The sequence below is a fragment of the Plecotus auritus genome (assembly GCF_963455305.1).
Source record: "Plecotus auritus genome assembly, chromosome: 6".
Lineage (NCBI taxonomy): Eukaryota > Metazoa > Chordata > Mammalia > Chiroptera > Vespertilionidae > Plecotus > Plecotus auritus.
The window spans coordinates 150,185,091-150,212,661 of record NC_137773.1 but is presented as its reverse complement, the minus strand read 5'-3'; the positions used below and the strand labels follow the sequence as shown (position 1 = coordinate 150,212,661).

The window sequence follows — 27,571 nt, the reverse complement described above, 5'->3', positions numbered from 1 at the left end:
ATTATAGACAGGCATCTCTAATGAACATAGGTACAAACATTCTCCATAAAACATTAGCAAACTGAATCCAGCAATATATAAAAATTACTAGAGGCCCGGTGCACGAAATTTGTGGACGGAGGGGGGGTTCCCTCAGCCTAGCCTGCACCCTCTCCAATTGGGGACCTCTTGGGGGATGTCCAACTGCCAGTTTAGGCCCTGTGGGATCAGGCCTAAATCGGCAGTCAGACATCCTTCTCACAATCTGGGACTGCTGGGTCCTAACTACTCACCTGCCTGCCTGCCCAATTGCCCTTAACTGCCTCTACCTGCCAGCCTGATCACCTCTAACTGCCCTCCCCTGCCGGCCTGGTTGCCCCTAACTGCCTCTGCCTGCCTGCCTGATCGCCCCTAAATGCCCTCCCCTGCTGGCCTGGTTGCCCCCAAATGCCCTCCCCTGCCGGCCTGATCTCGCCCCCAATGGCCCTCCCCTGCCGGCCTGATCTCGCCCCCAACTGCCCTCCCCTCCCAGCCTGGTTGCCCCCAACTGCCCTCCCCTGCAGGCCTGATCTCGCCCCCAACTGCCCTCCCCTGCAGGCCTGATCTCGCCCCCAAATGCCTTCCTCTGCTGGCCAGTTTGATTCTGATTGGTCGGTTTCTATGCCAGTCAGCGTCAAAAGCTCTGCCTCCTTGGCAGCCATTGGCTCCCCGCAGCACCCAGATTTGGTTCTGATTGGTCAGTTTCTATGCCAGTCAGTGTCAAAAGCTCCACTTCCTAGGCAGCCATTGGCTCCCCACAGCACCCAGATTTGGTTCTGATTGGTCGGTTTCTATGCCAGTCAGCATCAAAAGCTCCGCCTCCTAGGCAGCCATTGGCTCCCCACAGCACCCAGATTTGGTTCTGATTGGTCGGTTTCTATGCCAGTCAGCATCAGAATCTCCACCTCCTAGGCAGCCATTGGCTCCCCACAGCACCCACATTTGGTTCTGATTGGTCGGTTCCTCTGCCAGTCAGCATCTCTGGGCCTATCAACGGGGCCTGATCAGAAAGGCGGGGCTGATCAGCAGCCCTGGTGGAGGCCTGGAGAGAAATAGAGGTGCAGCTGCTGGCCAGACTGGGAGGGAGAGAGAGAGGGAAGTGCTGATCAAAAGCTGCCTCAGAGGCAACGGATCAGTCCCTGCTTCTCTCTTCAGGCCTCTCTCTGGCCCTGATTCGCAGCCCCCTCAGCAGTCACTGCTGGGGCACCATGCCTGCAGCGGAAACAGTCAGCGCTGCATTGCCATAGCGCTGACTGAAGGACTGACTTCAGGTTGGTTGAGCCTCAGTCGTTACTGGTCGTTACAACCCAGGGTTTTTACATATTAGGATAAAACATCATGACCAAGTGTATATGAAAGGTTAACCTTTAAAAATCAATATACTTGATTTATTAAATTCTTATTTCTAAGATCAGAAACAAGGCAAAGATGTCCACTTCATCATTTCTATTCAACCTTGTATTGGAGGTCCTAGCCAATGTATTAAGACAAGACAAAAAGCAAAAAGTTAACCCATACAACTATTCTATGACCCAGTAATTCCAGTCCTAGGTAGTTATCCAAAAGAAATGAAAATGTATTTCCACATAAAATACTTGTACATGAATGTTCACAGCACTTTTATTCAGAATAGCCAAAACTGGAAACAATACAAATGTCCATGTTGGATAACCAATTTTGGTATATTTGTACAATGGAATACTATTTTGCTAAGAAAATTAACTATTGAGGCTTTGTAACAAAAGGGATAAATCTCAAAGACTGTATGAGTGAAGAACGAAGCTACATACAAGAGTATATACTATATAATTCTATTTATATAAAGTTCTAGAACAGGCAAAACTAATTTATTCTGATAGAAGTCAGATAAGTGTGACTACCTGGGAAGCAGGGTGGGAGGAAGACTGGTAAACTGATTGCAAAGGGGCACCAGGGAACTTTCTGGGATGATGGAAATGCTCTATTTCTAGTTGGGGTAGTGTACGCATTTTCCAAAACTCAAACAACTATACATATTAAATCTGAGCATTTCATTACATATAAAGTTTACCAAAAATTTTTTGAAGAGGGGGGAAAAAAGAGTCAACAACAGATTTTACCTCTTTGTTCTAATCTTAAAAAGCTTACATACCACAGAATGTTACCAGCACTAACATAAAAGTTTTAGGAAAACTAATTAACCTTACATAATCAACAACTTCCGAATTTACACTTCAAACATCTTTCACAGGGAAAAAGAACTCTGGTCCTAATAAGTAGCAGTTATAATGTTATTACTGGTAATAATAACAACAATGTGTAAATATTTAAGTTTCCCAGACACAGTTCAAAGTATCAAGAACATATAGGAGTTCTGTAAATTCAACTGCCTTAAATAGCTAGGTTAAAAAGAGCTGTAAGTAGAAAAGAAATAAAGAACAAAGGAGAACACATCCTCAAGCCATTCACTCAGTCATTTAATAATTTGTGGTTTATGTCCTTCTTGAAATTCTCTAAATTCTTACTCTCGTGAAACTGAGGGATACAGCCAATTCCCTTTCCAACGTTCTGGGGACATCTGTTCTCCCAAATTGCTCAAGGTCTCTCCTGTTCTACCAACTCAAATTCTGGATAGAAACCTTGGTTCCTAACTCGTAAACATTCTTTGGAACACCGGTGAGCAACTTCACACCATTCTAATTGATGGCTGGGCAAAGATTGGAGTCTGTAACTTCCTTAACCTTCTAAAACCTATCTGGACTTCAACTTTTGCTGGCATGCTTACTTACCTGATCGTCCATCCATGATCCCTTCTCCTCAACGACCCTTCTGTATACTGTCATCCCCTAATGCCACTGTGACTTCCACAATCACCTCACCTTCTTGAAGCATCACTGGCCCTGTAGAGACCGAATGACCCATTCTCCTACCCTCAGTGGGCACTGCCCCGGATCCCTATGACCTCCTCAGATGATTATTTGAGCACCCTTATTAAAAGTCCTGTTTCCATTTAGGCACATGCCATCAAACTATGCCACCTTCTATCCTCCCATTATCTTAGCTACCTAGTTCACTAAGGACTCTGGAACCAATTTATAAGGTTTCTACTTCTACACATCCTTCTCCTGTGACTTATTATGACAGACTCCAATGTCCCTGAGACCAACTCACTCTCAACCTGTCCTTCAATGGTCCTTTTATTCTTCAATTCCTAACAACTTTTATCCAAACCAAAGCAATCCATTTCTATGAACAGTAACAATATGTAAATTGCTCCACCTCCAAAAACTTGAGCTGTATATCTCAACAGCTAGTAGCTCTTTAGCTCCTTCCCTTTATTGTTGTGACACTAGCTTTTCTCTAGGCTCATTTCTCAAGTGTCTATAATCCTCGTTTCTCCCATTTTATTATACCAATAATTTCTCATTTTCTTCTTACTGGCCTCAATACCAATTACTTCAGTTACTTATCAGTACTTTCAACTTTTCCCCACCAGCCTATGTCAGATAAGCATATGCCACCATAAAAACACCCAATTTTGAGCTGACTTGATTCCCCTAATCCATGTTTTCTCTGGTGGTATACTAGTAATTAAATGCTGCATAATCCTGGATGAAGCCATTCCCACAAATAAGAATCACTACAAAACCATAACTACTATCCTCAACAAATAAATGAATATTCATAAGCTGCTGACAGTTTGGAGCCCTGTGACCCACCAAAATATATTGAAAATTTGAAATTCACTGCAATTGAGGTATTGAAATTGTAATGCAATCGCTAAACAAGTTGCTGTTTTCTGACTACAGATTTTGAGGACACTGTTTTGAAATAAACATTCTTTATTAACTAAGGTAGTTAACTCCTAGCTGGAAAGGGTTTGTATTTTTCAAAGAAACCATTAAAATGAGATGCCAAGTTTTGCCTATCAAATTAGCAAATACAGTCTGTTCTGTCATAAGAACACCAATTAGCTTATAAGTGGTTAGTAAATAAAATAACAATTGTCCATATAACATAGAAATTGTGTGGGTTACCATTTGAATTTTCCCAGGCAAGGGAAACTGGAAAAGCTGGTAAAGAATTACAATTTCCAGTGGGAAAGGAAAAGACCCTTACTCGGCTCAGATACTAGCAGGCAGGAGCCCCCTCAGCCCTATTTTAAGAAAACTAAAAATGAGCACCTGAACTCAGAGATCCCCCCTCAGAGGAGCACTGCCGGCCTGTGCATGGATCCCAGATCCCAGCAAGCTGTACTTCCTCTTGTGCCATCTCTATGGCAGCCCCATCAGCTTAGAAAGGCACCCTCAGCTGCACTACTCCAAGGCGATGCAAGCCAGCAATTTCCATCCTGTTATGTATTAATATATTTGACTCTCCTCTGAGGCAGCCTCAGCCATTATAGTGGCTTGACTGGGCTATCCAAGGTATCTCATAAGGTACCAATTATCCTTTTGTTAGTACTTGTTTGAAAATTGCAGAGGTCTTGAGTGGTTTACCCTTAACCTTATTTTTCCCATAAAGCCTGTTATTTTTAATGAATACGTAATCTTAAAGGTGTGTTTTTTTAAGGAATGTATGTGATGTAGTAACAGAAACACTTATATTCTTTAAATATAATATTAAATGTTAGGCAGGGTATGGTAAGTAAGCGATTTGTGAATATATATCACAGTTCTATAAATATTTATACTCTTTGATCTAGTAATTGCACTTCTAAAAATCAATCCTAATGAAACCAAATATAGATACAAATTCTTATGTAAAAAGATATTAATCAAAGAAATATTTAAAATTGAAGAAAAGAAAGAATATATATGACTGGCATTAGAGCATTGATTAATAAACTATAATGCATCCATAACAGAGAACAATAGTTTTCACAGTTTCTCTTCTTTGGAGAAGAGATGGTACCCCAAGCCACTATATCCCTTCAATCAAATCTCTCCCTGTTCATCTATGTGACATATTGAGCTTCCCCTATAGAGACAGGCTTTAAGGACCAAAAAATACTGAAAAAGACCAGGAAGCCATGAACAGCACTATTGTAATAAATTTTAATGAACTGGGTTTCGCTTAGAGTGTAATGTTAAATAAAAACAGGTAAGATACAAACTGCATACAGCCAATTTTTAATAATGTCTGACCTAGAATAGTTCTTACACATAGCAGGTAATAATAAATGTCCAGTGGATTAAAGTTAAAAGTATATGTATATGTACAATGTGTGTGCTCCATTTCTCAAAAAAGAAAAGAAACACTAAAATAATATTAACAGTGGTTAATGATGAATGGTGAATTATGGGTTACTTTTATTGCATGCCTTAGTTTTTTTCTTCTCTTAGCTTTCATGTTTTTCTATGAAAGCTAAGTTAACTGAAAAAAATCGTTTTCAAAAAAGTTTAAAGAAATACACATACAGCTGCAGCAATTAACTAAACAAAAATCCAATTACTGCCTAAAATAAAAGGCCAGTGGGAGGTAGAGAAAGCCCTCAAACAACAAAACACAATTGAAAAAAATCACACCATTACATTGGTAATGGTAACATCTCTGATATATCAAGATTAACACTAGTAATAATAAGTTATTAAAACTTTCCTCTGACTTTCCCTTAAAGTACCCAAATATACTAAAAGTTAAATTTGGCAAAGCACTATGAACTGAAGGAGAACATGAAAGCTCAGAATTTCCACACTAAACACTGACAACAAGATTGAGAAGAAAATTCTTAGACTACCCATGCTCACTATTTAAGTGAGAATAACATGGGAAAGAAGACCTAATTATGGAGACAGGCCATCTTCATATATTGGAAGACTTACTATTTATTGTTAAGGTGGCAATACTACCCAAAGGGATCTATCAGTACAATCCCTATCAAAATTCTAACCATCTTTTTTTTTTTTGCAGAAATGGAAAAGCAGATTCTCAAATTAATATGGAATTGCAAGTGGCCACCAAGAGCCAAAGAATCTTGAAAAATGAGAACACAATTGAAGAATTCACACTCCCCCATTTCAAAACTCACCACAAACCCACAGAAACCAAAACATTGTGGTACCAACATAACTAGGACATGCACACCAAGCCCAGAAATAAGCCTATATATTTCTAGTCAGTTGATTTTTGGCAAGGATGCCAAGACCATTAAATGGGGAAAGAATAGCTTCTTCAACAAATGGTGCTGGGAGAAGATATTCACAGGCAAAATAATGAATTCAGACCATTACCAAATACCATAAATAAAAACTAATGAGAATAGATCAACAACCTAAATATAATATATTATGCTATAAAACTCTTAGAAGAAAACATAGGGCTTCATGACTTGGGATGTGGCAATGGATTTTCAGATATGGCATTAAAAGCACGAGCAAAAGTAGTAGATAAATTGGACTTCATAAAAATGAAAAGCTTCTGTGCATCAACATTATCAAGAAGGTGAGAACAAACTAAAGAATGGAGGAAAATGTTTGCAAATTATCCTATATAATAAGAGAGAAATATGCAAATTAGGCCGGGATATCATGACCAGCTCGGAAGGCTGCGTCATGACCAGCTCAGAGCACACCCCCAGCCCCAGCAGACACACACCACACACCAGCGCTGGGGGTGGGCTCCGAGCTGCACCGTGGCCACTCAGAGCCCGCCCCCAGCCCCAGCGCCACCCAGTTCCCAGGCCACTCCCTCCAGGGATTCGTGGGCAGGCACACCACGCAGCCTGTCCTGGGAGCCTTCCTGTCCTGGGAGCAAGGCCCCCGCTGGGAGTGCGGCACTGCCCAGCTCCGAGGCCACTCCTGCCAGGGGTTTGCGGGCAGGCCCTCCACACCGCCTGCCCTGGGAGCAAGGTCCCTAGCGGACTCAAGGACCCGCTCAGGGAGGCGTGCTCCAAGGTGCACCATGGCCGGGACCAAGGCCCCCAGTGGACCCGTGGACCCGCCCAGGGGGGTGTACTCAGAGCCACTGTGGCCAGATTGTGACTTAGGCCCGCTCTAAGCCGTCAGTAGGACATCCCCTGAGGGCTCCCAGACTGTGAGAGGGGGCAGGCTGGGCTGAGGGACACCCACCCAGTGCATGAATTTCATGCACCGGGGCTCTAGTGTATCTGATAAAGGCCCAGTATTCATAATATATAAAGAACTCATAACTCAACAACAAAAAGACAACTCAGCCTGGCCAGCATGGCCCAGTGGTTGAGCATCGGCCTATGAACCAGGAGGTCACGGTTCCATTCAGGGCACATGCCTGGGTTGTGGGCTCAATCCTAGTAAGGGGCGTGCAGGAGGCAGCCAATCAATGATTCCCTTTCATCACGATGTTTCTCTCTCCCTCTCCCTTCCTCTCTGAAATTAATAAAAATATTAAAAAGACAACTCAATTATGGACAAGGGACTTGAATAGACGTTTTTCCAACGATACACAAATGGCCAACAAATATATGAAAAGATGCTCAACATCATTAATCATTAGGGAAATGCATATCAAAACCATAACAAGGTATCACTTCATACCCACTAGGATCGTGTTAATTAAAAAAATAAAAAAAAAACAGAAAATAGCAAGTGTAAGCGAGGATGTAGAGAAATTAGAACTTTTGTACACTGCTGGTGGGAATGCAAAATGATTCAGCCACTGTAAAAAACAGTTCGGTGATTCTTCAAAAGTTAAACAAGGAATTACCATATGACCCACAATTCCACTCCTAGATACTAGTATACATCCAAAATTGAAAACAGGTACTCAATCAAGTATATTTATACATGTGCTCATGATAGCATTATTCATAATAGTGAAAATGTGGAGCTAGTCCTAATGTCCATTGACAGATAAATGAATAAACAAATTATGGTACATATATATAGAATGAAATATTATTCAGCCATAGAAAGGAATGAAATACTGATACATGCTACAATGTGGATGAACTTCTAAAACATTATGCTAAATAAAAGCCAGACACAAAAGGTCTCACACTGTATGATTCCATTTATATGAAATATACAGAATAGATAAATCCATAGAGATAGAATGCAAATTGGTCATTGACAGAGGCTAGGGGGAAAGGGGAATGAGAAGAAACTGCTTAATGGGTAAGGAGTTTTACTTTGAGCATTGGAAATGTTTTTAAAATAGAGTTGGTGGTTGTACAACTACACATATACATACTAAATGTTATTGAATTGTTCACTTTAAAGTGATTAATTTTATGTTATGCAAATTTGACTTCAAAAAATTATTATGTTTTTAAAAGAAAAGATAAAGAGTTGACCCCTGACCCATAAATGGGGAGGGAGTGTAATAAAACCGGCTTCCAGAGACGTGAAAGGATTATGAGGAAACTATCACTCATGAGAGAAAATCAGGTTTCAGTTAAACTGAAGAGATAAAGAAGCACTATGAAAATAGTCAGAGGAGACCTCCAAACAAAACTGGAGCTCCGGAGATAACAGTGAAAGACCAGCAGGAAAGAGGACAGAGCAGGTGAAGTAGAGTGGGTGGAGGGAAGAAAAGGCCTCTGCTGGAAGGCAAATAGCAACAGGAGTGGACAGCTGTGGACTGAAGAGGTAGCATTTTATTAGAAAGTACAGAACTTTTCTCTTCTAATCTAGTTGTTCAATTATCATCACCAGGCTGCCAATTCCAGGAAAGTAGGAATGTTGCTCTCTTGTTAGAAAATATGACATATGACTTTTGTTCATAACTTCAAACATCCCAAATCCAAGCTGAAAAACCAAAGTTATTCCTGCAAAACTCAACACCCATTAAGAAAAATTCTTTTTCCCCCAGACAATCTTAAGTTCAAACTTAATTCAGGCATGTATTTATTCTGCATGACCTGGCCTGTCTAGCTCAAGTTCATATCATTTAATAGTTCAAAATTTTTTCCAAATGATCTTAAAAGTTAACTACTTATTTCCCAAAGCTACAACATTGGTTGTTCAGTGTCACTGAGCAAGCCATCTCCCTTTATAAAAAGAGCTACCTTTACAGCACTTGACGAAATACATTCCAGGGAATTATTCACATGTCTGTCTTTCCCAATACCTCACAAGCAGGGTTCAATCTTAGAACTGGTAGCTAAATGTTAGATGCATGAATGGCTGGCTGTTGGTAAAAGTCAACTACATCAAAGATGGATTTTGATGAACTGAATGAAATGGGTTTTCTGTGTGTGTTCTTTAAGTTCAGAAATCAGTTAGGGCAAGAAGATAAAAGTGATGTCATAGAAAGAGAACTAAAGCAGAGTTTTGTTAATCAGTAGCTGAGTGACTTTTGGCAATCAATTATTTAACCACCTTCTCCAGGCATCAATTTTTCTCAACTCTAAAACAAGGGAGGTAAACCAGATGATGTTAATGTCCCTCCCCAGCCACAAAATCCTATTATTCTATGATATCATCCACGGTTTCCAAATGCCAGCCAAAGCTCCATTATTCTATGATATCATCCATGGTTTCCAAATGCTAGTCAAACTCAAGTAAAAAAATGTATTTAGTCAAAATAATCTAGGTTCTGAGGACAGTATGGTATATGAGCCAGGTGGAAAAAAGCCAAAATCACTCAATACGTATGAAATCATTAAATACTCTATAGTTTAACCGACACTAAAAGATAATAAATATGGAGCTCTTATTTCAAATTTTTCTAGTTTATAGAAACTAACAAGCTGAAGTAGATATAATAAAATAATTTGTCCATTAGAACACAATAAATCTATAGTCAAATTATACCAAGAAAAATTAGCTGAGACCTAATATTTAACTAGAAAGGGCATTTCTTCATAACTAAAAAAGAAAAGGCATGTAAATCTTCAATCGCTATAGCTGTTTAAACAATAATCTTATAGATTAAATATAATTTTTCATGTAATCCTCTGTCCATTCAGCATTGGCCTCCTATCCTCAGGTGACCTAAAGTGCCTTGGCAGAGCTGGGTTGAGGTGTATACAAGTACACACAGAGAGTATAAAAAAGAATTAAAGTGAGTTTCTAAGAGAAAGGAGATATGCAGGATCAACAACAGAAGACAAGGTAAATATGCCACCACCTTCCATGCCCTTCCTCCAGGATGCCTCCACATCTCCTTGCTAAGACTGGACTAGCCTCCCCAAAGGAAAGGCAAGAGGACCCACCCCCTTTCAGACCCTGAGAGGTAAATAAGGAGTCAGCTTCAAGGAAGAGAATCCCCTGATCCCCCCAAAAAGCCAGGCATCTGTAGTCTCTGAGCACCTTTCCTCACTTGGCCACTTCAGGAAGAAAACATGATATGCGGTCAAAATCAATAGTTCACTTAAAAACAATCCATTGGAGCGGCTCTTAGTTACCACTGCATTAACAAACCAAGCTACAGGGTGCAAAGGTCCACTTAGTAAGCATCTCTGCCCCTGCCCTCCCCTTTTCCAGAGATTACATTTCAGATCCCTGAAAATGGAAGCCCAAAGCTGTCCACCTCCCTAATACCTGTGATAATGTCATCTTTGGAAGAAGTTACGTGAAATCAGAGGGAAAGCAAGGTCACTTGTGATTTCAAATGGATGACTTGGATGATGCACTGTCACCTCCCTATGGGAAAATACTATGGCAGTTGGAGAAGAAATTACAGAGAGAGCTAGCCACTAAAATACAGGATCAGGAAACAAGATTTCACCTCCAATTAATATATGTCATTTTTTTAAAAACCCATAAAAGAATTCCCCCAAAGATGTGATTTGTACCACAACTGCACAGATGTTAAAGGTGATTCCCAAATCCTATCCAAGGATAATAAGGAATAAAAACATAACCCAGATCTCCAGCACTATAACATAAAATATGAAGCATGCCCTGCCATAGTGCCAGAATGTTTCACTATCTGGTAAAAAGATACTGGGAAAACCCTGGCTCATTTGGCTCAGTGCATAGAGCATTGGCCTGCGGACTGAAGGGTCCCAGGTTCAGTTCCGGGCAGGGGCACAAGCCCAGGTTGAGGGCACAATCCCCAGTAAGGAGCATGCAGGAAGCAGCCAATCAATGATTCTCTCTCATCATTGATGTTTCTATCTCTCTCTCTCCTTCTCCCTTTTTCTCTGAAATCAATAAAAATATATATATTTTTTTTAAACATACTGGGAAATAATTTGTCATTGGTTCCTGCCCTATAACAGAGATGCAGCAATTTGCACACAGTTTGACATAATCACCATTCAACTTCTTTCACAGGCAACTCCTAACAGGAGCATGCTCCACAGTCAGCTGTAGAGGCCATTAGTAACTTACAGTTTGCTGTTATGTTCATGGTCTCAAAGCACAATGGAAAACTCACAAACACATTTCTCCCTGCCAGCAACAGGAAGCACTGCAAAGTACTAACTTGGAGTCCAGATCCAAAGCTACCTGAATTATTTTCTCAGGCAAGTCACTTAGTGCTCTGCTAGAAGTCAGTTCCATGAAGGCAAAGATCTTTATTTGTTTTATTCACCAGAATATGTCCCATACCCCCCAAATACAGCCTAGTACATACTCAATAAATAATTGTTCAGTGAGTGAGTGATAAATGTTGCTACTAAAGGCAATCAATCAACCATGTGATATCTAAATGGCCTCTCTTTTTAACATTCTATGATTCTAATTTTCATCCAAAAACACGCAAATCACCCACCAATCACTAAAATAAATTGTTTTGAGAATTATGTAGCATTTTCATATACATCATAGCAACTATGGTAATACACATCCTATTGTTGATTGAAAAGCATCTTAATATGAAGAAACCCACCTACACTCAGAAACATTAATTACTTGCCTACACAGATTGCAGGAGAATTAAAACTCAATATGCTGATTCCAAGTCCAATATTGTCCCACACCATGTTATCTACTATATATCTATACTTATGTACCCATGCATGCATACATACAAAGCCTTGGAATCCTTTTCTTTAAATTGGACTACATTCTCTCCTTTAACAAATAATTTAAGGAGTTAAATAACTGTGGGAAAGATGCAAACAATAAAAAAGATAATCCTTGGTTATTTCCAATTCTGGACCAGATAAAATAACAGGACCAGATTAACCCTCTCATCTGTAATAACAAAAAAAAACCCAAAATATATAAGAATTCATAAAGAAAAAGACAGCTATAATATGTAGAACAAAGAACCAGAGAGGAGAGAACTTGCAAGATCTGCAGAGGGTTACCCTCCAGCCTTCAGCTGAGTACTGGTCAGGGCAAGCACAGAAAAAGGATAAAAGGTAAGTGTCTAGCACCTACATAGGATCTGAAACATTGCCTATTCCCACCAGCCAGACTGGAAAGCCTCATGATTCACAGGTCACTGGAAAAAGGACACAGAATAGACTTGACTGGGTAGTGAGGAATAATTAGCCCTACACTGAGGACTGCTCCTGTGCTACCTAACAAGTCTTAAAAGCAAGACCTGAAAGCATCAAACTTTTTACAAGTAACTTCACTGAGTCCTAGAACAAAAACCAAGAATATTTAGCTGGCTGGAGTGGCTCAGTAGTTGAACGTCGACCTATGAACCAGGGGCTCATGGTTCGATTCCCAGTCAGGACACATCCCCAGGTTGTGGGCTTGACCCCCCGGTAGGGGGCGTGCAGGAGGCAGATCCCCAATAGCGGATATGTAGGAGGCAGCTGATCAATGTTTCTCTCTCATCATTGATGTTTCTCTCTCTCATTATCCCTTCCTCTCTGAAATCAACAAAAAAAGATATTTTTTAAAAGCCAAGAATATTTATATAAATACAAAAATATCCAGCACCCACCAGGAAAAACTCACAATGTGTCACATCCAGTCAAAAACTACCAGGCATGGGAGATAGATAGATAGATAGATCAATTGAAACCAACCTAGAACTGGCACAGATGTTAGAATGAGCAGACAAGGACATTTAAACAACTTGAAACAACTATTATAACTGTAATCCATCCACATGATCAAAAGTTAAGTAGAGACATGGAAGATATAAAAACACCCAAATCGAAGTTATGAGATATTATGAGATGAAAAAATACACTGGATAGAATTAACAGCAGGTTATGCATTTCAGATGAAAAGATTAGAAATTATATTTCCCAGCTTTTAATTATTGGGGAAAAAAAAAAACAGAATCTGTCTTCAATACTTCACACCCTTTAACTGGAGTGTGTACCAAGAGTTTCTTGAGAGACTGCTATGTGCCAAGATATGAGGTGGCCTTAGTGCAGTAGAGGAAAGACAATGTGATGGGTATAGTGACAGGGATTTGTTTGTAGAGAGTATTGAGAACTATGGAAGCCAAGATGGGGAGCACCTTACCCAGGGAGTGGGGTACAAGGAACAGAGACTTGGGGAAATTAAGCAACTTCAAAGAAAATAAGCTATTAAAAACTAATACTTCCATTCATAGGTATAAGTTCAGTCCAATTCCCCTTTTGAGACTTATCAGACTATGAGAAATGATCAAGAGAATGATGGCCTCAGTAAGGAACAAGATAGTGAATAAAAAAAAAAGGTAGGATTCATTCACTGATCTTTTACTGAGCATCTAATACATACTAGGTTTTAGGTGCCAGGGATATAGAGTAGAAATATAAATAAAGTCTCCACTCAAAGAAAATAAACTTTCCTATGGGAGGGATGGGGTATAGAAACAACAGAAGTATTAATTGCTTAAAATAAAACAGGGTGAGAGAACAGAATGGCACAAACCTAGAAAGGCAAGGCTCTAACCATGTAAAGATCTGGGAAAGTATGTGAGGCAGAGCAACCACCTAATGCAGACCCCAGGGTAAGAAGGAGCATGGCACCAGATAACTAAACACATGGCAGGGTTAGGAGAGGAAACCAGTGTCAGGCAAGAGTCTCAACATAAACAAAGCCTAAGTGGTCATCACGCTGTGATGCCCTCATGCCGTCACAAGATGGCTGTGCACACAGCAGGCACGTGCAGGTAGGCAGGGCTGGGCTTGACACTGCATGTGCAGCATGGAGCCTGCCTGGGAGTCCGGCGAGGCCTGCCTGGGGGTCCCCCAGCTCCGCGAGGCAAGGCTGCCTGGGGGTCCAGCAAGGCCTGCCTGGGGGTCCCCCGGCTCTGCACAGTGAGGCCTGCCTGGGGGTCCCGCCTCCACGTGGTGATGCCTGCCTGGGGGTCCTGGGGGTCCCGCGCCCAGGCTCCACATGGCACAGAGGCAGGACCCCCAGCTCCAGCCTACCTCTTTGGGGCAATCCATCGAGGAGCCCTGGATGGGTGGGCGGGGCCTACCTCTTTGGGGTGATTGATTGTGGGGCTCTAGCACTGTGACAGGGCACAGGCCAGGCTGGGGGACCCCCCACTGAGTGCATGAATTTCATGCACCAGGCCTCTAGTTCATTTATAAACTAGGAAGATCTGAACAGCCTATATGTTTGATATGTACCAATTATTCTTTATTTCTTAGGTATAATGATAATTATTACTAATTTTTAAAGAGTATCTTTTAGAGATACATAATAAAAAGTTTTACAAAACTGTATGTCTGAGTTTGCTTCAAAATAACTGAAGTGAAGAATGGGGAAGTGAGGACAAGGGAGTGGATTGGGGAGTGGAGTGGTATAGACAAAACAAAATTGGCCATGAATTACTGTTTGAGATTTTCCATAATGAGTATGTTTTTTAAAAAGCAAACTTATTTAAAATATCAGGGAAGTACTTATAAATATAAATGCCCCCTACTCAGGGGTTTTTTTTAGGGTAGAAAAACTATTCTGTATGATAATCTGGTGGATATATGACACTGTACATTTGTCAAAACCCATAAAACATTAAGAACCTTAAAGAATGCAAATTTTTTAAAAATTCTACAGGACAAGCATGTCAAACTCAAAGGCTAACACAGGCCAAATAAACAAGGTTTAATTAAGTTTATGTGGGGCGCAAAAAAACAAAAGCTTCAATTTTCATAGAAACGTAGGTTTATTTCAATAGAGACATGCTGAATACAAAGGGCTGAAATAAATGAGTAATCCTATCTAATAAAGAGGGAATATGCTAATTGACCATCACTCCATCACAAAGATGGCTGCACCCACAGCTGAGGCCAAGTTCCCATAAGGAGCCTTAATGAGCAATCAGCAGGGACCTGAGGCTACGCCCTCCCCCCACCCCCATGGGCCTTGTCAGAGGATCTCAGGCCGTGCCCCCCACCTGGCAGGGCTTGACAGGGGACTCAGGCCATGCCCCTCACCCAGTGGGGCTTGACGGGGGACCTGAGGCTGTGCCTCCCTCCCAGTGCTGGGCCGGGGGACCTGAGGCTGCACCCCCCCACCTGGTGGGGCTTGATGGGGGACCTCAAGGCATGCCCCCCGGTCTGGGCTGGGGAACCTCAGGCCATGCCCCCCATCCTGGCCGGGCCAGGGGACCTGAGGCTATGCCCCCTGCCCAGCAGGGCTTGACAAGGGTGGGACTAGCCGGGTCTGGATCTAGCCCAATGGCGGGGGGCGGGGGGGGGGGGGGGGCCAGGTCTGGGTCTCACGCGATTTTGAGGTGCATGTGGGTGGGCGGGGACTTGACTCTGGGTCCTGTGGTGAGCCCCAGACTCTGACAGGAGGAAGGTTTTCATATACATTTTACTAATTTTCTTTCATCTCTGACACTTCTATTATAGTGAAAGGGCAAATAGCAATATTAAATTATTGCCTCTAATTAATCCCCTTTTAATGTGCACAAATTTCGTACACCAGGTCACTAGTCGTTAACATAAAATAATAGAACATTTTAATAAAAATTAATATTTTTTCTTGAACTTAACTTACCAGACACTGAATAACTGCACATATTAATAAGCGCAACACAAATAAACCTATTTTTCTTGTTCTCCAAAAGTGAAATATTTCCTGTTGTGCACACCAAACAAGTCATACAAGACTAATGACGTGGCAATCGGTGCTAAAATATTTGCTGCTAGTATTAGTGGAGAGAAACAGTGTGCCTGCACGTAAGGGGCGTAAGGGAAATGAATGCAATAGGATTATTGTAATCAGTCATTAGCAAATGTTGTAGTTTGTTATTAATAATTATGTATAACAGGATTTTGTAAAAATTAAGTTACAAAATTTTTATTAAAACGTTTCTTACATACTGTTACATTGGCTGGGCCGCAAAAATATTCCTTGTGGGCCGCATGTGGCCTGAGGGACGTGAGTTTGACATGCTTGCTGTAGGAGGTCAGTGAATCCAGGATGAAATACAGAATGTTAACAGATGCCCCTTTCCAGAACCAGCTTTTGTGGGACTCAGATGCACCCATAAGCTTTCAACAGGTGTCCCTGCAAGGCCCCCAAAGTCCAAGAATCCCATACACAGTATACAAAACTTAGGTTTTAGGTGCTTATTATGTGGGGAACCCAGGCCTTTGTCTAGCAAAAGGCCTTAAGGCTTTCACACAAAAAATAGTTGAGAACCACTGACATTACCCTTGCCAGCAACTTCCTAGCTAAATACTGAACTGCTTTTGCTCTTAAACCTAATGGTAATATCACACTGCAGTCATTTGGATTCCCTGCAAAGACACAGCCATTACCATCTATACTAATAAAAGGCTAGGTGACCCTCACATCATCACAAGATGGCCACCCCCAGTCATCACAAGATGGCCACCACAAGATGGCTGGCAGGGGAGGGCAGTGATCAGGCCGGCAGGGCAGTTGTGGGCAACCAGGCCTGCAGGAGAGGGCAGTTGGGGGTGACCAGGCCGGCAGGGGAGGGCAGTTGGGGGCCATCAGGCCGGCAGGGGAGGGCAGTTGGGGGCGAGATCAGGTCGGCAGGGGAGGGCAGTTGAGGGCGGCCAGGCTGGCAGGGGAGGGCAACTGGGGGCGACCAGGCTGGCAGGGGAGGGCTGCTGGGGGTGACCAGGCTGGCAGGGGAGGGCAGTTGGGGGCCATCAGGCCTGCAGGGGAAGGAAGTTGGGGGTGATCGGGCTGGCAGGGGAGCAGTTAGGCGTCAATCAGGCCAGCAGGGGAGTGGTTAGGGGGCGCTCAAGCTGGCAGGCAGAAGTGGTTATGGACAATCAGGCAGGCAGGCAGGCAAGTGGTTAGGAGCCAGCAGTCCCTGCGGGATCAGGCCTAAACCGGCAGTCGGACAGATTGCGGTCCCAGATTGGAGAAGGTGCAGGATGGGCTGAGGGACAACACCCCGCCCCCGCCAGTGCACGAATTTTGTGCACCGGGCCTCTAGTAAGCAAATAATAAATACCACCAGTGAATTTCTGGAAATTGTAACAGGCACTCAAAAAAAGGGTGGAAAATTATGTGTAAGCTTTGTTTAATCTAAAGAATGAAAAATAAACTGTCAATTAACTGATGACTCTCCATTGACTGTAAAATGGTTCCAATTTCAGAGATGTTCAAATGTAGAAAAACTACACATTTTACAATCAATGAAACATGGAATTCAAAAGGTTCATTAGCTGTGGCCCATCTCGGATCTCCTGAACAAACTGCTCAGAGTAGGTCTAGGAATCTGCGTTTTGTTTACGTCCCTCGGATGATTCTGGCCAGATAAAAGACTAAACTGCTAACCTTCAGAGGCAGCACAACAGAGAAAGCATGTGCTCTGGAGTCACAGAGCCCCCGACATTTCTGTGACCTCCAGGAAATTCTGTAATTCCCCAGAGCCTCAGCTTTATCTGTACAGAAATGTCAATGCCACCTAACTCCTACAGTTGACAAAAGAGAACATACGTGAAGCACTTGTCACCCAGCAAGAGGTGCACTAAAACAGACATATTTATACAAGAACATATTTATTTATGAACAAGACATAACTTATTTCTCTTACGAATATGCAATTACTTTTCAGAAATATTCTACAATTCACACTGTCCCTCGCTAGGCACAGTAAAAAGAATCCTTCGATAAGTATGTATTATGTAACTCAGCAATACGCATGCATTTTTTTTGGCACATTTAAAGAGGCCCTTCATAAATGAAAGCTGTTTAAAAACATTCTAGTTAGAAATATTATAGTTGATGTACATCAATAAGAATAACACCAAAAAAAATACCATACTTTTAAGTGTGGTATAATTTCAGAGTAGCTAATGGCTCTGTTTCATGTCCAAGTTTTGTGTGCTGTAGTTTTTAGTTTTTGTAGAGCTGGTGAGTTTTTTCACAACACTGGCATAACTGCATTAAAACCCCAAAAGTAATGCTGTGGAACGCCTCAGTTCATGGTGCTCAAAGAATACCTCCATGTTTTCATTTGTTTCTAACGTGACTCTTAAAATCTGAAAAGTATTTTAGGCAGCACCTTCAGAACTGACTAGTCAACTCAGGATGTGACTCATAGGGGACAGGTTTAGCTATAATTGGATAGAGTTCTCCCACATGTGTAGCACGAAGAAGGAAAAAATAACTCAAAACCCACAATTGCACAATGTCTCACTCAGCCTTGCTCTCCCAATGAAGAACACATGGATTCAAATTGATGCTGCGTCAATGCCACCAACCCCACCCAGAAGGCCCAGGGTGAAGAGGTTGCGGTAGGGTGCTAACCCACCTCCACCAGCACCCCACCTCCTGGGGGTTTCAGCAGTGGTAGGTTATGCCAGACTCAACAGCAGAGAGGACACCCTCATGCCCTCCCACACCAAGCACTTGGCCTGAGGTTGAACAGGAAAGAAAGAGGCTGGGAGAAGAGGAACACATGGCTCATCTCTTTTTTCTTTCCCTCAACCACTTCCCAAAAAGAGAGAGTCCTTCCATTCAGCTGCCCAAATCTGAAACCCTGGATTCTTCTCTGACTCCTCCCTTTTCTTTAACCCTCATGTCTCCACTAAGTCTCCTACAAACTCCCTGTAAATTCCTCACAAATCCGTCCCACCCCTTCAACTGCCCTAGTTGATCCCCTTATCACAAGGCTGGCTTTGTCCCAGTTCCCAGATCCAGTTTTTCAGTCTACAAACCACCATTCTCACTGGGGCCAAAGCTATCTTTTCTATAACTCAGTCCTGACTGTGCACACTCATTTCCTAAGTTCTTCAACAGCTCCTCATTACTACAAGATAAAATTCAAATTCCCAATCCAATCTCAACCTACCTCCCAGCTTTATATTCTACCACTCTCTGACTTTGCCAATTTTTTTCATCTTAACCACATTTGGGGCTTTCTACTCCTTGATTTCACACACCTCTGATTCCACAGGACTATGGCTTTGGTCATACTCTTTTCTCTGCCTAGCATGAACTGTTTCTCTTTTCTGCCCATCTAACTCATCCTTCAAGATGACACTCAAATGTCTCCTTTCCTGGAACACCTTTCCTTAAACTCTCTAAGCTTCTCCCCTCCCTCCTTCTATAGCAGTGGTTCTCAACCTTTCTAATGTCGCGACCCTTTAATACAGTTCCTCATGTGGTGGTGACCCCCAACCATAAAATTATTTTCGTTGCTACTTCATAACTGTAATTTTGCTACTGTTATGAATCGTAATGTAAATATCTGTGTTTTCCGATGGTCTTAGGTGACCCTGTCACGACCCACAGGTTGAGAATCGCTGCTGTAGAGCCTAAGACCATCGGAAAACACAGATATTTACATTACGATTCATAACAGTAGCAAAATTATAGTTATGAAGTAGCAACGAAAATAATTTTATGGTTGGGGGTCACCACCACATGAGGAACTGTATTAAAGGGCCGTGGCATTAGAAAGGTTGAGAACCACTGTTCTATAGTCAAAAGTTATCTACAATAACTTACTTATATCAATCAGCAATATAACTCTTATCTCAGTTTTATAGTTGTAGATATGTCTTTCCTACAAAATTCTAAGTTCTTCAAGAAAAGTTTAATAATTTCGAATCACCATTTTCTACCACAATATGGGCTTCAAAATTCTTCACTGGACTGATTTGGAGAGCAATGACCTCAACTAGCATTGACCTGATTTTAAATAAGATATGAACAATGAATGCTTAACTCTTCCAGGGGAAGCAAGTTGTCCAAAGCAAAATTCTAATTGGTGGGAGGCAGAGTCTATTCTTAGAAGTCCCTCTGACCACTACAGATTCCCTATCACCACCAATACTGCTGTCATGACCAGTTTATACCATACCCCCCACTCACCAGCATGTTATTCCTAAACCCCAGCACTGACCCACATGCCATTTTCACAAGCTCTGGACTTCAGGAAACTCACTTAGAGACCATGGGAGGATGTAGATAAGGATCCAGACTATAACAAGCACACATGGCAGCAGGCTTGCAGATTGTACTCTGAGTATTTTGGTTACTAGCTCCTCTAGAGTTGACAAAGCGACAGTAGGGATTCAGGACGCAGGCAGGACTTAGTCAAGACCTGACACTCTCCTGGCTACCCCAAGGGCCCAGAATCAGAGTCCTGAGCAATAAAAGGAGGAAATGGATGCCTAGAATGCAGCTTGTTAAGAAGAGTAAACTAGAGCAATGAAGCAGGGCCCTGGGGCACATCTGATGAAAAGCTCCTGAGGCTTTGGAGTCTCTGGACCAATGGACTTCCATCAGGACTGCATGTCCACTACCAAGGAACTGGGCTGGTCACATACCTCCTCCAAGTCTGTTTCCTCATCTGTAAAGCGGAAATAACAGTGCATGCCTAACACGGTGACTGTCTGAGGACCTGACACAGGCAAAAGATTCCACTGATCAGCAGCTTTCTAAAGTGTTGGCTGCTATTTCAGCCACCATTACTAGTTTTAATAGTGTTATTACCAAAAAACTGCTACACGGCACCAGTTAGTTCTTCAATAGTCAAAGCCAACCCTAAGTGCCAGTTACACATTAGGGAATGACCACTAGCCTTTATCCCCATTTCCTCCCAAAACGCCCCTAAAATGATAGCAATGAAATCATAAAGGCATTAAACCACAAAGACAAACAGAAGGAAAAGAAGACAACAGCACATCATACATTTCAACAACTTTTGCAAGAAGTTAAGCAGTTGAAGGAATGGTCACTGTCCCTCAGGACTCCTGAGGGGCTCAGCAATGGAGCCACCAAAGGCCTGACAAAGGGGGAGCTTCTGAAGGAGGTATTCAAAGCAGTTGGGCCCCCAGGTCCAGCAGGAGACCTAAAGTTGTTTCTGAAAAAATTGAGCCATGTTGGCAAGAGCACTGTAAACAGAAGTCAAAATCTAACCCACACCCAGGCTGCTGGTGTATCGCCAAACATACCAGAGGCAGAAAATTGGAGGTGTCTTCTCTGTAGACACTAGTCCCAAAGAAGACATGAAAGTGCTGATATGTGGGGTAGATTCCACCTGCACCCCAAGAGCAGTCAAATTACACCACTAGAGCTCATGCACACACACATGCTTTCTCTTACCTAATCAACTTTTCAGCATCTCGCTCTTAATAACAGACAGCCAAGGGTCACCAGACATTTATGATATAAACAAACTTAAAAAGAACCCTGAAATTAACAGCACACTGGAGGAAGCAGAATATTAAAAACATATTAAATATACAGAAAAAAATTAAAAACAACATGCACACTCACCTCAAAGATAAGGAAAGATAATCCTATATAATAAAAGGGTAATATGCAAATCGACCGGCAGAACGACTGGTCACTATGACGCGCACTAACCACCAGGGGGCAGACGCTCAACGCAGGAGCTGCCCCCTGGTGCTCTGTGCGCGCCCATCAGCCAGAACGACTGGTCACTATGACGCGCACTAACCACCAGGGGGCAGATGCTCAACGCAGGAGCTGCCCCCTGGTGCTCTGTGCGCGCCCATCAGCCAGAAGCCGGGCTCATGGCTAGTGAGTGCAGTGGCGATGGTAGGAGCCTCTCCTGCCTCCGTGGCAGTGCTAAGCTGTCAGTCAGACATCCCCCGAGGACTCCTGGGCTGCGAAAGGGAGCAGGCCGGGCTGAGGACCGCCCCCCCAAGTGCACGAATGTCATGCACTGGGCCTCTAGTACATTTATAAAATAAGAATAAAATGGAAATGGACACAGAGAACAAAGAGCTTATAAAATTTAAAAACATCATCATTAAAATATTATTTTATTTTGTTAATTCTCACCTGAGGATATTTTTTCATTGATTTTTAGAGAGAGTGGAAGGGAAGAGGAGAGACAAAGAGAGAGAAATATCAATGTGAATGAAATCAATTGGTTGCCTCCTGCACATGCCCTGGCCAGGGCTGGGTATAAAGACTGTAACCAAGGGCTGTGCCCTTGACCAGAATCTAACCCGGGACCCTTCTATCCGCAGGCCAATGCTCTATCCACTGAGCCAAACCAACTAGGGCTATCATTAAAATTTTAAAAATAAAAACTTGGGAAACAAAATTAAGAAATTCTCCCCTTTTACCACCTCTAATATAAAAATATAAATAAAAGGCAACATAAGTTAAGAAAACCTGAACATCAATTCCAGGAGATTCGATAACCAAACCAATAGACATCTCAGAAAGAAAGAACAAAAAGTGGAGGGTAGGAAATTACCAAAGAAGTAACCAACATTTTTGAAAACTGAAGGATGTGAGTCTCTAGACTGAAAGGGCCCAGACAGACAGACAGAAGGAAGGACCCACACAAAAGCTTATAAATTTCAGAACACCCGAGAAAAAGATTTAAAGACATAAAGAAAAAGAAAAGGAATCTATTGCTTTGGATTTTCATCGGAAAATCTCGTGAGGCCAAAAAACTGTGTGAAAATGCCACCAAAATTGTGAGGTGGGGGAATTATTTTCAACCTAATACACTAAATTCAGCCAAGTTACCTATAAAGCATGAAGACAGATAGACACCTTTAGACATGCAAGGCCTCAAATAATTTACCTCCCATGCACCCCTTCTAAACCAGGTGCACTTTTAACAAAACAAAGCAAACCAAGAGAAAGGAAGACAGGAGACCTAGGAAACAGGCTCCAAGAGAGAAAAGGAACAGAAGTCACAGGAAAAACAATCCTACTGTCCAGATTGGAATAAGAGGCTCTGGAGGGACAAGTCTTTAAGGGAAAACCAAGTGGAACTAATAAATGATCTGATATGCTACCTGGGGGAAAATCAAAAGGCATTTAACATATTTCTTGGAATATTTGAGGGAATGTAGTCATAGGTACATATTTTTAAAAAAATCAAAAACTTAAAAGGCAATTAATTGCCCTAGCCGGTTTGGCTCAGTGAATAGCGTGTTGGCCTGCAGACTGAAGGGTCCCAGATTCAATTCCAGGTCAAGGGCACACGCCCTAGTTGCAGGTTCGATCCCCATTAGGGTGCATGGAGGAGGCAGCCAATCCATGATTCTCTCTCATCATTGATGTTTCTATCTCTCTCTCCCTCTCTGAAATGAATAAAAAATATTTTTAAATTAAAAGGCAATTAATTACTTGCTCCAGGAAAGACCAAAATACATAGGGAAAAAAATATAATCATAGGTCACTATTTAACTCATAAATGAGCAATAAATATATACACAAAAATGTAAATACTGTCTGCTGGTTTTACCAAAAATCCTATATAATAAAGCGGTAATATGCAAATTAACCCTCACGTCCTCACAAGATGGCTGCCTACAACCAGGCCAGCAGGGGGGTTAGTGAGGGATGACCAGGCTGGCTGGGGGGGCCGTGAGGGGCAACCAGACCAGCAGGGGGGGCAGTTGGGGACAACCAGGCCAGCAAGGGGTAGTTAGGGGCAATCAGGCCAGCACGCAGAGGCAGTGAGGGGCAATCAGGTTGGCGAGGGGAGGGGGGCGGGGTGTCAGTTAGGGGCGACCAGGCAGGCAGGCAGGTGAGCAATTAGGAGCCAGCAGTCCAGGATTGTGAGAGGGGTCCCGGATTGGAGAGGGTGTAGGCTGGGCTGAGGGGACCCCACCCCCTATGCATGAATTTCATGCACTGGGCCTCTAGTTGTTATATAACTATATTGGGGGGATTGGGGAAGAGAAGAGGGCAAGTACTCAGTTATGATACTGGAAAGTCAAATGCTTATTACACACTGATTTAGAAATATGAAAGTAAAAAACAGGGGGCAGAGAATAAGCAGAACTAGTTTAAGAGTAGTAGCCCTGTGCACGAATCCGTGTACCAGTAGCTCTCTGCGGGGCCTGGCTGCTCCGCGCCCACCGCCCAGAGGCTCTCCGTGGCCCAGAGGCCCATCGGTGGCTGGGCGCGGAACACTTGCCTCGGGCAACGACGCAAGCATTCCACGCCCTGGCCTGGCCAGAGGCCCATCTGCAGCCAGTGTGGAACGCTTGCCTCATCGCCACGGCAACAAAGCAAGCATTCCGCCAGGCCGTTCACGCTGCCCACTCTCAGCGGCTGCCCCCCTCCCCCGGGTCTGGGGGGAATCCAGTGGGGCTGAGAGGACTGGGCGCCGCCATCTTGTGGCTATGGGCGCCGCCATCTTTGTGACGGAGTGACGGTTAATTTGCATATTACCCTTTTATTAGATAGGATAGTAGCTTCCACTGGAGTAGAGCCTGGGGGATTAAAAGGCCAAAGGTAGGAAGGAGACAGCTGTTTTTCACTTTGAATTTTTTAGTGCTATTTCATTATTTTATAAATTATGTAGTAACTGACTAAAACAACAACTTAGTCTCATATCCAGGCAATCAGTTCAACTTATAACGTTGTCACTATCAACTTCATTTATGTTTCCTACTCGGAATTCCAAACTCATTGTCTTAGAAATATTATAAAATGATGGTTAGCTTCCCAAGCCAGCTTTCTGAAGGCATTTAAACCATAAGGATACAAAAATATAGTACAACGTATTATTTCAAATAGTCGTAAATACCATAAGATTTTCCATGGGAAACCTCATTCTAAGAACTCAGGATGCCTGGTATACACCCCAGTCCTACCCACTTGCTCTTCTGCACCCAGGTGCATCCAAGGAATACTTTAAAGGTAGAATGTATAAGGGACATGGGAAGGGGACTGGAAGGAGAGGACCTGGATCTGGCAGGGTGTATAGTCAAGAGACCCACTGTAACAGGTCAACTCTTTGCATTAGAGAAAATACTGCTGGAGATCCCTCTGGCCCAAAGGTGGACGAGGTTCATCAGCAAGGCAAACCTCCCTCTTTGCTCCCAACAACCCATTCTGCTCATCAATTGGGTAACAAATACACCATTTCAAGTATTTATTAGCAATCATTATTTTTCCACCATGCCATAATCAAGCTGCTATAGAATAAACAATATCTTCTTTATTCAATAAAACTTTGCAGCTAATATCAACACTACATTCAATTTTTTAAAAAGATAATAAATTGTGTGATCTTGAACAAGTTACTTAAAGCTTTACTTTACTCATCTCTAAAATGGGAATAATAATACCTATCTCACTGGGTCACAAGAAAAGTAGAGGAAATGGTGTATATAAAACAAGTAGGGACAGGTATATGCACAGGCACTCAATCAATGTCAGCCTCTGGTTGTCCCATCCTCTACCCCCACCCAGACTGGTTTCTGACATGTAAACAAAGTCACAAATAATATACATGCTTTTAACAACAACAACAAAAACTTTACAACACCACATAATACATTAAAAATTAAAAAAAAAATTAATTATATGAGATCTATAAGTATTCATACTTTTTCCTAAACCTTAGTTTTATGTTCCAAGTACTAACCCAATTTGCAATTTTAATTCAGCTAAACTAAGTTCAGTTGATTAAGCTAGACTAGAAAGAGGATTAAGAATGCAAGACATTATAAAAACACAGCATTCTTCTTTGGTTAAAGACTGCAAACCCTTATATGTAACAATATCTAAACAGTCTGCTTAAAGCAATTCCTTAAAAGACCTCAAGGTCTTACAACTTTAAAAAAAAAAAAGAAACTGACCGATAATTGATCCCTCAGATGCACCACAAATCTGAGATGAAATAACACACAAAAGAAAGTAAATGTCTAAGTATCTGCAACTATCAAAAACTTCCCATTTGGGGCCATTTCTATCAGACCTTCCTCTGAGGGGTCATTTCCAAAATCCACAAAGTCCCAACATGAGAACACCATTATTTTTTTTTAATTAATTCCCAAACGACAAAGCTAATTAAGTAGAATAGAACCAACTGACCCAAAGCCAAGTTCTCCTTCCCCTACAAAGTATTCAAAGTAGGACAGTGGCCCAGAAATAAGGATCAGTCAAACTCCAGCACATCCCAGCTAAGAAGCTAAAAGGTGCAGGCTACCTGGAGACTCGTTCACTATTTAAAAGTATGCCTCTCGGACGCAAGATTTGGAGACTGCCATGAGCATGTAATGCCCTTATAACCTCTCTCTCTCATATTTTTTTTTAAGCGTGATAACCAGAAAATATGAGCTCAGTAGTATGGCCTCTACTGGGGCATCAAAACCACCCGCCAAGGGTTTACAGGGTTCGTCTACATAAAACGTGGATTTCGAGATATCCAAAATCCAGGGCCCTAGAGTGACACCCATAGAAAGGGTCAAAGAAACTTGGTGCGGCGGGGAAGACAAGTTGGAAGGGTGCTTGACTCTAGGGAATGGGGTGAAGGGCTGAAGAGGCTATGTGGAGGAGGGAATGGGGTGCAACCCGGGTATTTCGCGGCGGCCAAGGTAACCCCAGGTCCTTTAGTGGCGGAGCCGCCAGGTCGCAGGGGAGAAGCCAGAAGGCTGACCCGAGGCTGGGGCGAGGCAGGGACCACACCTCCCAGCCAGCACGGCAGGCAGAGGCCGGGCCCCGGAGGCGACCCCGGGTGCTGGGACGGGATAGGGAGCACCAGGGCACCAGGCGGGGACCGGCCCACGGTCCACCGCGCGCGGACTGGGCCGCCGACGGCCGGAAGCAGCCCGGGCCGGGCCTGACCTGCCCGCCCCGGCGCAGGCGGCCCCACTCACCGATGAGCCGGCGCACCTCGTCCTCGCTCAGGTAGAGGCTCACGCTGGGCCCCGCGGCCGCGGGCAGCAGCGCCGGGGGCCGCGGGGCCGGGGCGGCGGCAGCGCCGGGCGCGGGCTGCAGCGGCAGCAGCGCAAGCAGGAGCAGCAGCGGCGGCGGCGGGACCCTCAGGCCGCGGGCCCCCAGGAGGCGGCCCCGGCACGGCGGCCCCGGCCGCGCCGTCCCGCGCATGGCCACTGCCACCGCCGCCAGGAAAGAGCGCTGGCCGCCCGCCGCGCCGCCGCCGCCCACCCCCGGCCCCGAGCCCCTCACAGCCCCGAGCCGGGGGCGGCCGCCCAGCTCATCGCGCCGCCGGCCCGTGGCAGCCGGCCGCCGCTTCAGACCGCCGGAGCGCGCCGCCGCCGCCGCCTCCTCGGCGGCATCGTCCACTGCGGGGGGCTGGCCGCGGGGGCGCGCCCGTGCGCGTCGCCGCCGCTCGGAGAGCGCGCGCGCAGGCATCGTCCGCTCCGTGCGGGCCCGGCCGGGCGCCGAGCGCTTTGATTTTAAAGTGCAGTCGCCCGCGAAGGGCTCTCTGGTCACCCTCGAAAGGAGCCCGCCCCTGCCCCACGTTGTCACCAGCCTGATGTTTGCTTGTCTATTGTCTACAACACCCTCACAGCGGCGGGGAGTGCGGCCAGGCCGGCCGGGGCCGCGCCTGCAGCCTAGGGGGCTCCCCAGATCCAAGGAAATGCATGGATGCGGCCGCTCTG

General features: G+C 43.7%; 1 protein-coding gene across 2 annotated transcripts in view; it reads right to left on the bottom strand.

The window, feature by feature from the left end:
- Positions 1 to 27,142, bottom strand: part of RYK (receptor like tyrosine kinase) — a 96,325-nt gene extending 69,183 nt beyond the window's left edge. For both annotated transcript variants that reach the window (XM_080671961.1, XM_080671962.1), the window contains exon 1: positions 26,825 to 27,142. In XM_080671961.1, the coding sequence (XP_080528087.1) occupies positions 26,825 to 27,053 (229 nt within the window). In that variant the 5' untranslated portion in view covers positions 27,054 to 27,142. The remainder of the gene's footprint in view (positions 1 to 26,824) is intronic.
- Between the last annotated feature and the right edge of the window lie 429 nt (positions 27,143 to 27,571).